This window comes from Camponotus vicinus, unplaced genomic scaffold (genome assembly GCF_025532165.1).
Source record: "Camponotus vicinus isolate PSW18456_S1 unplaced genomic scaffold, iyCamVici1.0 SCAF_13, whole genome shotgun sequence".
Taxonomy (NCBI): Eukaryota; Metazoa; Arthropoda; class Insecta; order Hymenoptera; family Formicidae; genus Camponotus; species Camponotus vicinus.
In genome coordinates, this window is record NW_028141949.1 from 15,721,510 (window position 1) to 15,736,894 (window position 15,385).

At 39.4% G+C, this 15,385-nt stretch overlaps 2 protein-coding genes across 5 annotated transcripts in view; one reads left to right on the top strand and one right to left on the bottom strand.

Moving 5' to 3' along the window:
• The window catches only part of LOC145964513 (uncharacterized), a 45,367-nt gene that overhangs the window by 13,675 nt on the left and 16,307 nt on the right, over positions 1-15,385 (bottom strand). The gene's annotated exons all lie outside the window — the stretch shown is intronic.
• LOC145964518 (uncharacterized) overlaps positions 1,461-15,385 on the top strand; it is an 89,731-nt gene continuing 75,806 nt past the window's right edge. For 2 of the 3 annotated variants that reach the window (XR_014436481.1, XM_083087376.1), the window contains exon 1: positions 1,467-1,534. Coding sequence is in view for 1 of the 3 variants with exons in the window: in XM_083087376.1 (XP_082943502.1) it covers positions 1,519-1,534 (16 nt within the window). In the remaining 2 variants the exon portion in view is untranslated. Of the gene's footprint in view, positions 1,535-15,385 lie in introns of all 3 variants that reach the window. The other variant, XM_083087375.1, reaches the window with a different exon arrangement.

Genomic DNA, 15,385 nt, shown 5'->3' on the forward strand with positions numbered 1-15,385 from the left:
GTGTCTCGGATCTGCCTTTCGGTAACCCGAGACCGTAGATGCAAACACTAGATAAGATCTCTCGAGGGTTTGTGGTCCAGTTTCGGCACGCGCCTTCTTCCTCTCGAGATCGTGTGGGAAACCCGCGATGACGCAGGTGCTTGTGAAGGTGCTAGCAAACGTTTTTCGTGCGTCATTATTCAAATATCGATCATTGTACGTAGTACATAATTTAATTTTTTTCGGGTATTAAATCATTCGCGATTAATCGAAGCTTGTGAGATTTATTTATTTATTGTAAAATGATTTAAAAAAGTCCCCGCGTATCCGATGCATTCGAATGTTTCTACGATGAATAGATATTCTATAAACGCACCTGTCATCAATGAATAAATTGCTAGATATAACGCGCGACGTACAAAGTTGATTATTAAATAAATTAATAATAAGATATTAATAAAATAAATATCGTAATGAGTAATTTATAATCACTTCAATTCTTCACCAAATAAATGTATAAATCACGCGAAATATCTGTTAACCTTCATCTCGATATATTTACGATTAATAATCATTAACAATCATAAAGAAAGATCTTTTTTATGTGTATGTATACATATGACGTCACACAATAGTTTTGACGATAATTGTATTTTGAAATATACGGTTCAATAAACGCGCGCCGAAATTTGCGTCATGTGACCTTGTGACCGTGTGACGTATATGTTTATACGCAGTCAACTTCAGTTACCTTAGGTGCCGTTCGCGAGTCGCAAATTGTCCGGGAATGTTAGTGTTACAAGAAGCTGAGACTCGTATCGACGTATTATTCGATCGTGCGAAATATTAAAAAATGCCTCCTCATTCTCTGTAATTGTTACAATTAACATTTATCGATCCGCGCGATTAATGGCCGGTAAGCCTAATCCTAACCTAAGTTAACCGTCTTCTAGATAGCCGTTTTCTCATTTGAAATAGATATCTCTCTCTCTCTCTCTCTCTCTCTCTCTCTCTCTCTCGCGTGCTTTAAAATTATTATTCAGATATAATTTGCTCTTCATTTACGCATCATATATCGGATGTATGTTAAGGATATACGCGTGCCTGCGTCTTTGAAGCTCGATGTGCACTTGTAGTCGAATGTCAATATGCATTCGATTTAAATGCTTCGACGAGCTGTTTTCTCCCGCAGTTAATATAATTCTCGTGAAATAAATTTATCATCGTTTACGCTACAACGAACATGGACATGCAGTCATGTGAGAGGAGAGAGGGGAGCGAGAGAGAAGGAGGAGGGGGGGGACGAGAGGAGAAAAGTAATATGGCGGAAAAGACGCGGAAAAAACGGGCTTCTCTCGCGCAACAAGATTTTCTACCGTTTCGAAACCTCCCTATAATGTGGGAAATATGTGATAAGTCTTCGTGCAAGTGTGTGTGCGTGCGGATTAAGTGTTTCAAGTGTAAGTGCGTCTCTCCAAGTATCGAGGAAACGATGACTCCGGGACTCGATGTGGAAACTTGAACTTGCCGGACCTCGGAATGCGAGAGAGAGAGGGTAAGTCTATGAAAAAAAAATTATCCCTATCGTACAGTATAATATGTATAGAAGGAAAGATGTTTTTTCATTATTATTTATGCGCTGCAAATCTAATTTAACTGATAACCTAAATTAATTTGATCTCCTAACCTTCGCCGCGTCATAAATTTCTAAAATAGGTCTTTTTCAGAGCCCCGCGACTTATCTGCTCCCTTCGAACAATTAAAGTGTCGTTCGAACCGGTCGTGAACACTTTGAATCCTTGGCTCTCTGATTTACCGTCGCATATATTTCGCTGAAAATATACTCCCCGGTAATAACGATCTCTCTTTATCGCCATTTTTATTGTCGGCCACGCGGAGACACCGGTCGAATCTAGCAGTAAATCTGAAATATACGCGCGAACGAAGGCGTGCTGTGTACACATACGCTAAATATGGGTGATCTCCGGGAAAATAGATACCTATAGTCGCATTCGGTATGACCATAAGCGCTTAAGCCATTAACTCAAGTATCGTAAAAAAAACTGATATCGCTACGTCTACGTTTTATCGCACGCGTTTTCCTGTTCGCCAAACTTATCCGACATCAATTTTTTTGAGCTCGTTATCGGCTTCGTTTCGCAAAAATGTGTAAAAGAAACTATAGACTATGTTTAATAATATTTGTATCATTAGAAATTACAGCGGAAAGAATATCGAATTATTCAAATTACTAACGATTAAAAATATAACAAGTGATTACACACTTTAATTTACTGAATTTAATATAATGTTATTAAGTTAATTATTTCTAAACATTCCTTTAACATTTTTAATATTGCAATTTAACACGGTGACATATGTGTAATAGTAGATAATATATTGATAAGAGGATTTATCGAACTTTACGTACAGGTCGTACAGTGATAGAATGATCTCAGCTGATTCCGCCGTCGCGGAAAAGATTAACCTGCCTTTAAAAAAAAAATCTACCCTCTCTAAAGAAAAATGTCTTACCTCCCGTGCGTTAACGATGTCAGAGAGCAATAAAATTGAAATCGCTTTCGGCGTTTCGGACGACGACAAGTCGGAGGGTAGGTCGTAGATACTGAGAATGGCGCCAGGACCGAGGTCGGGCTCTTCGTTAAGTAATTTGTCGGTCTCGACATTACACGGGAAAAAATGGAGAGACCATCTCTACCTAAGGAGTTCCCGAAAAGAGCCGGCAATATAAAAAAAAAAAAAAGACGCCACATTTGAGTCATCCGTCCGTACAAGTTTCAAGTTTCATGCATGCAACGCTGTGACAATATCGTTTCATTAACATTCTCTTTCGTGAATCAGCGAGAATCTCGGAAGATCGTCAGCGTAGAGGAAATACCGAACATTGTCGCTTACTATTTTTACACTTATAAACGCGAATGAATATATATAAAAATGACAAATCTCACAATTGCATGGTCAGAGAAAAATAAATTATCCGAGCAATTATAATATTTTTCCTGAAATTCCGTTAATGTTTGAATAAAATTTTCATGTACAGTTTATACGTCATAGGTAACATTAAACGCTCCATTTTCTCGGGACGCGAACAAAGGATACTCGCGCGATATTCCGCATCGAAAAACTAAATGCCGATGATAATTCCGGTGGGAAAATAGCGTAGAAGTAGAGCGCTCTAATTTATACGTCCGCAAAGAGGGAACTGCAGGCATTCGCGATGTCTACTCGACATCCGGCGCGCGTTATTGTCCAATTATTATTCGATGATACGACGATCCGAGGATACTACATTTTTTTTCGCAGGACGAACCAACCGACCGCTTGGTAAAATTTCGCGGTGACTGTAAAGCGATCGAAGCGAGCGTAAAAGCTAGAGCGAGCTTAGTAAGCAAACTCGAGTGTACGAGCGTATCTTCTCTCTTTCTCTTCGGTGTCTTCTCCGTTTTACTTGCTCGCTCGTCGTTAGTTACGCGCGCCGACTTTTCGCGCGTCCGGACTAAACGAGATCTCAATCGCGCATACGGAATAACGACGCGGGTTCGTAAGCACGGCAACCGGACGAGCAACATGCGCGGACGTATGTACATGTGCGTGCGTGCGTGCGTGCGTACGTCCTCTCGCCCGCGATGGAAATCAAGTACTTGGTATGTCTCTCCCCCCATTTATACTCGATCTAGGTATATTCAGGCTCTGTCGTTTCTTTCTCTCTCTTTCTCTCTCTCTCTTTTCTTTTTCACGGTAGCGCGTTTTCGCGATCCCGAATGGCCTTGGGGTAGCGAACGCATTTGATATTCCGTAGATGCGTTTCTACAAAAGTATACGCGAGAAACGTAGGTATTGTATATTATATGTTGGCGTTTTATATAGAAATTATTTTTATTTTTATTCGAAATTTCTCACAATTCTTTAGATAAAATATCGATATAAAGAGCATTTTATTTTACTAAAGATTTATCGAGAGCAAGTTTTTGTAATTGGTCCAAGATATATACCGGAAAATCGTATAAGATCTCGGACGATGGGTAGAAACCGGAGCATCGGATTTTTGACGAGTTCATGATTCACGTAACTTTCTTACAGCGATAAAAGGAGCAGCTTCGGATACCCGGTTTGCCTACTTTACGCGAAAACGTACGACCAATTCGGCTCGTGAACATTCTCTCCGAGCGGGTGGCGAGAAAGAGGAAAGAGGAAAAAAGGGAAGAGGAGAGAAGGATACGCGCGCGCGAAAAGAGGAAATCGAGAGAGCGAGGACTTGGATATCGTGCCGGATTCTCGCAATCGCAATCGCGGTCGCGTCTCGATCGAGCTTTAATAGAATCATCGAGACGAAAGTCCCGATATTTTGCTGTCTGAAAGGATGCGCGTTGCATCTTCGATGAATGGAACGCGACTAAATAGTCGTTAAGTTGCCCGCAATTTTCCTTTTTTTCCCTCCCTCTCTCTCTGTCTTTTCGCGAATTTATTTATGCTAATTTAGCGACAAATTATTCCGAATGGCGAGTAATTATTCGCGGTGAAAAACGCGAAATATGTCACGTATTTAAAAAAGATTTAACGTGTTATAAGAGATCTGTCGAATAAATTATGGGTCTTAATATAATATTGAAAGAATCGGCGAGAGAAAAGACAAGGTAGACGGTAAATTGCTCGTCCGGAACGAATGTATATATCGTCTTTTATGTGTGTATACGAACGCGAAATGTCGATGACTTTTAATAAATCAAAACCACCGGTGATTATTCAGCGTATCTATTAATATGTTTAACTAGATCGTGAATTACGTCGTCCAGTTCCTTTTGCATATCGAAGGCGCGATTAGCGAACACGTTTTGCGACTTCGTTATCGTAATTTCGAGAGTTTTCCCACGTGTGATTATCGATATATTTGTATCGTCGCATTTATCACATCTCGCTCTTAATCGTTGAACTCGTAGAACGCTAAATTGATTTCGCGCTCGAAAACAGAATCGCAAATATATCGATGTAATCTGCACAAATGTATGAAATTCAAGGAATTCACAACATATTAAAATTATAGATATAGTATTGCATAAAATTATATCAGATTAATAAAAAATATAAATACAAAAATATAAATATAAATTATACAATTGTATATAAATATTCTAAAATTAATGAATAATATAAATAATACAAAATATTAATATTACAAAAAATAAATACGATGCATGTATAATCATGAGAAATTTTCGTACGAAATTTCGATAGTTTCGGAAATCTGCATCCTATTCGCGTATGCATATTTAAATAAGAAGGAGGCGACATCATCGTTTCTCCCTTTCTCTTTCTCTCTCTCTCTTTCTCTGTTTTTCTCTCTCGCTCGTAGATAGGCACATTACGTCAAATATATTACAAAATCCGAGGGAATAAAACGCGCGCGCAGCGTACACGTGCATAGACACTTTGATATAACACGCGATGGAGCGCGCAGTTCTCTCTATAATACACACACACGCCTACACATACACACTGCTTAAATTATTTATGAATTACATCGTGAATCGCCCTATAGATTTCTCATTTTTGCGCGATCAGGAGCCTCCGAACCAGGAAGCGCGACCTCTCTCCTCCGTATGCTACTCTCCTTCCCTCCCTTGCCCTCTGTCTATTCATTCGCAAATGCTTCCAAGGGAGATTTATGCATCCAGCCGACATTCATGCACGCAGGTGCGGTTGCAGCTCGTTAATAGAAATCTAATAACTATTCGAAACCGTTTGTGCCGTTGGATTTTCCGTGTAACGGGTAGCTTTTTAAATGGGCAAACTCGGAATTTTAAAACAGCTGATGCACACACACACAGGCGGTACGTTTGATCGTTTTTCCGGATTCTGCTCGTAATTTCTCGACAACGTTTGCGAATAAAAATATCGCGACGATTCCGGATACGCGTCATCATCGTCGTCGTCGTTTTCGTTTCGCGATTGAGACGATTTTGCTTGCGCGCGTCATTGTCGTCGAGAGATACGCCTGACAGTTGTTTCTCTTATATTCGGATTATCGCGATTCGTGGGCGGAAAACGTGAACGCGCATTACGGTCGGCATCGGGAAGATGCTGGACCCTTACTTGGCAAACTCGGAAAAGCAAGGCTAAAATTGTTGCGATAAAAACAAAGATAACGTTAGCCGGTTAAAAGTCCTCTAGTCAATGAATCGAGAATCTTGGAAATATAATTATGTTAATCCGAGGAAAAAAGAATTGTCGCGTGACAAAGTTATCCTACAATCCCGTCAAGTGTGACGTCACGTCAAAGCGACCGATGAAATCAATGTGCCTGAGACGGTTCTCCGACAGGGCGAGTCCATCGCGATACGGGGGAAACGGCTCTTGTTGAAACTTCCGGTTTTAGCGTCGAACATGACTTTCCAATAAGGTCGATGGTGCGGCAGACGGCTGTCGCTGGCATCTGCAGCGATGTATATATGTACCTTCGAGACTTTGCCGACTCTCGAAGCGAGACGCACAACCTGCCAGGTACGAGCGGAGTCAGACCTTGTGACGCATCGCGCTTATCTACACGCAATATCTCCAACGTCCATCCATGCGGCACCATCCGACACCGATGAACGACGGGACGACGGGGGGATTCGTCGTAGGGCTGATCTCGGGCCAGATTAGAAGCGGAGAACGCGCGACCGGAAGTACACTAAAGCGAACTCGATGTCGATTGATGGACTCGTAATGTTGAAGATTTGAATTATAAAAAATAGTAACTTTATATAAATAATTTGTATTTTGTAGGGGAAAAAAGAAAAAGATCTTATTTCAACTTTAAATTGAATTTCTAGAAATTAAAAAATATTAAAACAGAAAATTCACAACTATATTTTTAAAAAATTTTATTTAAAGTAAATTAATTTATATCTATTCTAGGATATAAATCTAAAAAATTTGAGATTGTATTTTTTTCAATATTAATGCTCTCTAAAGTCGAATATATAAAATGCGAGTGATAGAGTCACACCGCGATCGTTTTAACGATGTAGGCATTCCATTTGATCTCGTGGAAGGCAGGATTCTATCATGTCAGAACGCAACCGGCTATTACAGTGGGCCGACCTGTCATTAGTTCTTCCATTGACGTCATACTCATAATATAGGGGATATTCAGTTATGGCGTTTCAGATGCCATAAGCAACAGCCATTTATAATCTCATAAAATACAATTCTATTATCGAAATTTTTATTTTATCTATGCATGTATACATTAAGATATATCGAATATATTTTATGTCTCGAAAAAGAGTACAATTATATTTTTATAAATATATTTTTATATTTTTAAAAATATAAAAAATATTACTAAGATATAAAAAGGGGATATAAGCTTATTTTCAGATTTTTTACATCATGATTGTTCTTTATCAAAATATTATAAGAACTCGCGAAATTTGAAAAGTAAAATTGTCCTAACAAGTGTAAGTTTGCGTTTTACTGACACTCATCTTGATAAGTAAGAGTTCAAAATCCTACTAGGTTCTTTTGCGTGATCATTTGCACTAATGAACATTAGTACTGAGATTTCGTTGTACCTTATTATTCGCTCGTGTTACATTCGAGTATCTTTTACAAGAAATTTTGTAATTTGTAAGATCTTTATTAAGTTAAGATCTTATTTGATTTCTTAATTGAATTTAAGATTTATAATTACCAAGATTTATAATTACCATTTAACGATAAAAATGAAAAGTTTGCGCGATCCACCATCCAGAACACTTATTCGCCAAGGGAAGAATAATTTCTGCCTCATTTATATAATTAATTTTGTATAATTTATTATAAAAAAACTAATTCTTTAAAAATCATTGTAAAATACATATTTTATCAATGATACTTTAATTGTCATTCAGATTCAAATGCGGTGATTACATTTTCCTAAAGATATTGCGTTTAATATAGGCAAAAAGAAGCGAAATATTTACCTAAATTGTCCTTGGATTTTACACAAACGGGTACAATATATAACAAATCAGGTGTATTGCAGCTTATCATAATTTAATTTGCCGTTAATGATTTAGAAGCGTATCGTATATTGTGCTGATTTTAATAAATGCGGCTAATCTGAACGGCTGTCTCTCGACATCATTGTGCGAAACGCACCTGTGCGTACAAAGCGTGCGGGTTATGCGTGCTGCTACCGTATGTACTTTATCGCGATAGCCGGGATTTTTATTATATGTGGGTTAATACAGTCGACTCTTGATTGAATGCATTGTGCGAGCGGTCTCGATCAAACTCGCACATTTGCGAACAATTTTAGCTTATTAAATCTGTATCCAGCGATAAATATATATATGTAATATGAAAAAAATAATGATAATATATTATATAAAATTTAATATAAATAATGATAATAATATGAAAAATATTTAATATTGTTTTCTATAAAGGAATATATAATTTCATATATATATATATATATATAAAAGGGGATAGGGGTAATTATTATAATATAAAACTCGCCGCACGTCGTGTCGCCTTCTGTGTTTCATCGCGATTCCCTGTCTTCCACTTCCTTCGGGAACACATCGCCGGCAACCGACGTGCAGATGTTCTCAATTCTATCTTGCTTCTTTCTTCCATAGAATCTATTAATGATATGATAATCGATATTCAATGTTATTTGCCGATTGCGAATAAATTAATAAGATTGTGAAAAATTAATAGAATTAGTAGGATGATCGATATGATTGGAAAACCGTTTCCGGATTTTCATTTTAAGGTATTTTCAAAAAGGAAGCTGAATCTTTCTATATATTCATTGTTTTTTATATAACTTGTTAAAACAGCTTAATAATATAATTTTTATTTTAATCGAACGTCTCTCTCTCTCTCTTTCTGGCTATCTGAGAACCGCTGTCAATTCATTGGCAGGTCGTGTCTTTATACCTTTCGATCGACCCGATGCAGGACAACAGGCTCCGCGCCGAACGATGCGCACAGTGTTAGACAGTTTACATTAGCTAAAAAGCCCCGAAAAAGTCGACTGCCATTTCTTTCCCCCGCGCGCTGTCGCCGCGAAATCCTGTTCGCCGGCTCGATGAAATATTATTGCGCCTCGTGTTATATTGGTCGCCACATGCCTGTGGCCGGTCGAAAAAACAGGGCGACGCGAAAGAGGCTCGACGGTGACACACAGGCACGCACGCACACGCGAGCCGTAGACACATGGGAACGGAGGGCGGGAACCGAGGGTCCTGATCCTCGTAAAAATTCACTTAGCTCCGACGAATTATCTGGCCGACATCGCATTCATTAAGTTCCATTTGCACCGAGGGACGACCGAGTATCCGATTCTACTATCGCTCGCGTACCATATTTTTAATGCACGGATGCGTTATATGGAATACGATATGACCGATGCGTTTGTCAAGTGTTGCAGAGAGTATCATCGATGCATATCGCGCCGTAGAAAGACTTACGGAAGCGATATCAGAAAATTGTTCTCTAAAATTGAGAATTAAAAAATTATGATTATATTTATTGATGTGTATTGTACTTTGAGAAATTCGCGATCGGAAAATATTTTTGTAGATTCTACAATTAAAATACACAGGTATATGTAAATACTCGAGTGGAATATTCAATTACATATTTATACTTTATCGGATAAAACAATTTTAATATTGAAATATGATAATGTAAAGGAATAAATTATTATATCTAGATGTGCATATTTTTTTTATTCTCAATTCGCGTAAATGTCTGATATCGTTACCTCGCACAAAAAATTAATTTGCAACAGATTGCGACAAATATTTAGAGATACACGTATCTAACGAGCATCGATTTTTTTATTCACAACAAATATTAGAGCAATTGACTTGGCGCGAGACACTGCTCTTAATATTCTATCTAGATTCAAAGATACGAATCGAGACACTGAATCGAATAAGCGTATATAATATTTTTCAGATGCGACATTTCAGGAAACTTGTTATTTTGATAAAAGCGGCAAAGTGAGAACGAAATATGCACTCTCGCGCTTTTGCGAGCGGACAACGCGAAGGGCAAAAACCGAGGCGCATCGATCCAATTACATTATTTCGTCTTAATTCGCGAGAGTAGAGTATCTTAATTATTGACTTTATTACAGCGCGGTGTAATCTCCCTGCGCGAGAGCCGGTATATTATAATCCTGAGAAACTTGCAGCGGTAATACGGTCACGTCCGAGCGAGCTAGCGCGACGACGCGTCCGCTCGCCGAGGAGTTAATTAGAAAACAAACAGAAAATTAACGCGAACCCGGCAGCGCGCGAATCTCCCCACGGGCGGCCGTTACTCGCGATTTATCGTAACCCGTCTGGATATCTGGTCTTCTCTCGACGGTGACCGGTTTGCGTACATCGGGAGATCGGTCGCCTACTTGATCAACGATCGAAAATCGCCGATGAATCCGTTTCTCGTATATATCGCACGATCCTTAAGCCAGGAAAGCTCCAGGAATGTACGCCGACTCTTTGGAGTCTGGAAATAATTGGAGTTTATTTTTTTTTTAATAGAGATATTTCGATCTCTCTTCCTCTTGCGCGTCCGATGCCGCATCTTCGCTCTAATAAGTATAGAGATTATTATGTTTTTCCCCGATATCGTTGGAGAATTATATTAATTCAATTAGTAAAAAAGCAAAAAATCATTAGATTCTTTTTCTTTTTCATCTTATAAACTGATGCACTCTTAAATGTTTTTGAACAAAAATATTTTACTTGGTGGAAAATTATTGACCATCAAATTTGAAGAAAAACTCCAAGCTTCCCGTACAAAGATCCGTTCCTGGAAGGCTCGCTCCTCTTCCGCGACGAGGGACAAACCAGTTTCGTTGTCGACAGAAGGAGGAAAGGAAAGAGGAGGGAACGATCGCGGAAAAGCACGAAGAAGTCATGAAATATCGCTCGATCGCGCGGACGTTTAACCCGTTAACGCGTGTAAAGAGAGGGAGGCCGAGAATATTAATCGATCATGTTTTCCTAGGATTTCTTTTCTCTCATCTGGAGCGATTCGCGTTAACAGCGTGTACTGTGCAGTTATACGTTACGCGAGTTTTTCGAGAAAAGAAAAAAAAAACACGGCCGTGAGACCGGACTGCGAAAATCTTCGCGGCCGACCGTTAATCTTGATTTATGATAAGCGCGCGACTATGATATCTGGTCCCGGCGACCGATCGCCCTGGCTGTAATTGGATTGTACGCAGGATGCGAGCCGGTAGATCTCTCGGTCCTTTTTGACTGGACAAATGGAGAAACGCCTTCGGAATAGCAATTACGCGATTTGAAAGAGCAGAAACGGATTTACGATATTACTATGCCAATGAAAGATACGATAACGCGCGTTTTACCTCTCGTCTTTGCATCCTTTTCGGCTTTTCAGCGGATTTTCAGCGCGATTCCCACGACTCCTCTTATCTGGTGAATTTTTTTTTTTTTTTCGAGGAAGAAGATTTTCCGTTCGCAAAGAACATCCGTTGCACCCGGCATTTTGACATTTAGCAACAAAGTGCACTTATCGAGACAAATTTGTGACACTTAATTCGATAAGCGACTTGTCCAAGCGCTACCACTTTGCTTATCAATCACTGATATACCGTTAATTATGTGTTTGTCGCTATACGCAGAATTTGTAAAGCAGATAACGACGTGATAAATGTGACTAGTGCCGTATTTCGATAGTCGAATTAATCGCACGGAACTCGTCACATGATGATTAATAATATCGAATTATATTTATATACGTCATATTAATGTGTTCATTTCCACTATTATCTATGTATCAATTGACATAAATTTCAAGTTATGAGAAGCATGTGGAGAAAAATCGTTCAAACATTCTTCATCCGCATATCATAAACGCTATTAATGCGTATCTCGTTAACGTTATCGCACACCATCCCATAAATATTAAACAAACGCACTGCCGCCATTCGACCGAAACCACGCGGAAATCATTTTTAGCGATTTGCTCCTTCTTTCCTTCGCTTTAACACTGTAAACACTTATATAAAATCAAGTCCACCCACGCTTCCCTTCCTCTTTCTCGCGCCCCTCCTTTCTCGCCACATTTAATTCCACGGTTCGTTATCGTCATTAACAGATTGCACGTCCCGTTCGCGGGTAGAGCGAGTAAATCTTAATTAGGTGTCAGCCGCGCTGCTGCGACAAAGAGAGAAAATTAAGCGCGCGAATCCGTTAGCCGGTTGCTGCATAATGCATGCATATGACGCGTATAATTTGAGAGAAAGAGAGAGACCGGTCGGGAGGAACGAACCGATCGCCTACGAATCGATCGTTTGCGAGCGATTCGCGAAAGAAAGAGAGAGACTTTTGGCAGGGCTCGTCTTGACAAGCGACCGTCCATTTTAAGGCAATCGCGCGCGTTACATTTGCATCGTATTCTACCACCGAGCGTTACACCCACCGGATATTTATCGAATAATCAGATCGCGAGACGCACACACGCACGCATCTCATGGAACCGGTCTCAAGATGTGTGTGCGTCTGTGTGTGTGTGTGTGTGCGCGCGCCGGGAAAATAATCGTTTCGCTTAATTAGAACGATCGATTTGTACGTTCTTGGAATCATTTCCGCGATATAGAGAGAATTTCTCCGAGGAACAAGGACGAAAAATATCGGCAATCTCTGGATCGGAAGGGAAAATTGTACATTTCAAATAAATATACGTCGTTATATATTTGAAAAAATTTAATATTTTACGCGCGCAAAATTTTTATAATTTACATTTCGATTTTGATTTTTAAGTACCTTTTATATTACCGGCTTGCACTTTTACACGTTGACTTTTATGTCGCGCACATACGCAGTCATACAAAGGTTACAAGTTGTCGACATCGATATATCAGCCAGTTGGCTAGATCAGCGAGTCTGCGAAAATGTTTAACGATGTTAAGCAGGCGCAAAAGTAATCGCGCGCCTTCTATTCTAAATAACGGCGGAGATTTCGTAATTTTTTTTTCTCATTATTTTCCGCCGCGACGACTCGTTACTCGCGGTATTTATACTTTGCCGGGACGTATTTATAATGCGCGACCGCGATAAGCGTTTTTCTCCCTCTTTCTCTCTCCTTCTCGTTTCGTCCTCTCTTCCCTTCCTCCTCGCCGACCGGGGATCTAAACCGGTCAAGCGCCAGATCGGCAGCGGCCACGGCATAAATCGCGGATATGGCGAGTAAGAAGATCCGCGGACGGCGCGCGCGACGATACTTTTACCTTTATCATCCAATTAACGATAAGGCTCCATTACGTTTATTCGCCCCGGCGGCGGACGATTATTATTGCGTCCCAACCGGGACGTTACGATTATTGTGTCTGCTAGATACGGCCTCGATTTTATCGGCCAGTTGGTACGATATCCGAGCAGCTAATCTGCAAAGTAGTTAAACCGTCCGATGCGTGACTTTGATAAGTCCGCCCGTTCGCTCGCTCTGTCTCTCTTTCTTTCTTTCTTTCTCCCTCCTTCCCTCTATTTTCCTTTTCCTTTTTTTATTATCGCGCGATAACTTCATCCTGGACACGTGTTGCTCTCGTAAGAAGGTAACAGTACGCAACAAATAAGCTACTTGTTTAAATAAAAAGCTACGTACGAGAGAGAAGGATAAGAGCGGTCGATTGGAGTAAGCGAGATTTAGTTTTGTTCGAAAGAGATTTAATTTTATTTCCAACGCGTGAAAGAAAGAAAGAGAGATAATAATCAGAGAAGTTGAGTCGATGCGTCGGAGGTGATTAGACACGGTGCAGCTGCATTCGCGTTCAACATTCGACTCGAGAGATGCCATTCTCCTTGAGTGACGCGCGCGATTGACAAAGTACATATATTTGCTACGTACGGCAGAAATAATTGCGGTCACTCGGAGCGATCGATCGTAATAAGCGGTTGGTCGACATTTACATTCCGATGGAGATTTATTAGGTCGCGGAGAGAACGACGGTTGATATATTGAAACACATTGACATAATCGCGTGACAATTTTCATAATTCGCCGTGATTACGGTTTACAAGATGCGTCGATGATCCTCGCACGTTACTCCGAAAGCTTCCTCGCTCTTGGGTCGAAAGATTCTTCGTCGATGACGACCGATGAGCGATCCGTTTTAACCGTCATCGCAAATGGGATTTTTTAATCGCATATTTTTTTCTCTTCACTTTTTCTTCCGTTCTCGCATATTAATGATTAATAAGCGCTCCCCCAACACGAGGCAAAAAAGGAAAATTAATTCCCCCATAACAACTTGCAACTTGCAATAGTAGTGCCGTAGCGTTTCCGGGATATATTCAGCTACCGGAGGAGAAGCTCCGCCGGATCGAAATCTGCGTTTCGCTCGAATGCATTCGATCGCCGATCGTTGCATCGCGCGCGCGTCGGATCGCGTGTCGATTTTTTTTTTAGCGAATCGTAAGCGATTTTACCGTTAATCGGCTTACGCAATCGCGCGATATATCGAAACCGAGCACGCGAACACGCGTGCCGCGCCTCGATGCTTGACGCAGATCTTTTCGAGACGGCGACGTTCGCAGAGAAAGAGAGAATCGGAAAATCAGAAAATGTATTAACACACCAATTATATATGACAAATTAGAGAAATATTACTAATTATGAAATCTAAGAATAATAAATATATACAAACACGTGAAGATTATATCGAAGGCGATAAGAGATGAGCGTAAAGGTAATTATCTTTTGGATACCTTTAAATAGCATCTTAAACGAGGCTATATGTTTATCAAACAGGGTATATATTCCCGGGAAAAAACCTTGAAAATTTAATATTCTCAGGGATTTTTGTTCTATCTTGAAAAATCAGAAACATCTCCAACATCTCTTGTATTAATTTTATCTTTTGTATTAGTTTTTATTTTTTTATTAAAAATATTTTTCTTATATTTTATATTTGAATAGCACAATTTATTGTATACACACAACATTTTTTAATAGTTTATTTAAATTTCTAGAATTTTGCTAGAGTCTATTTTATTTAATACATAGATAATTATTTTTAAATATATTTATAAAAATTATGAAAGTTTTTAAGTTTAACACATATTAAAATATATATTTTATTTATATTAACGAATCATGCACGATAAATTTATTTTAAATTTGTATCTAAAAATATTTTAACTCTACCTGGAACTTTGAACATAAATACCTGAAAATCATGGAATCTTGAGGGAATTTATTTACAAGATTCGAGTATATACCCTGTCAAACAAAAGTCTTGGACGCATAGCGCGCAATCCGAGGAAAATGTGCGCTTTTACCCTGGCATTCGAGTTACACGCGCTCGCGTGGATCGGATAAATCGCGCGTAAAAAAAGAATGCGGATTGAGAAGAGTCTTGAATTTCGAATCG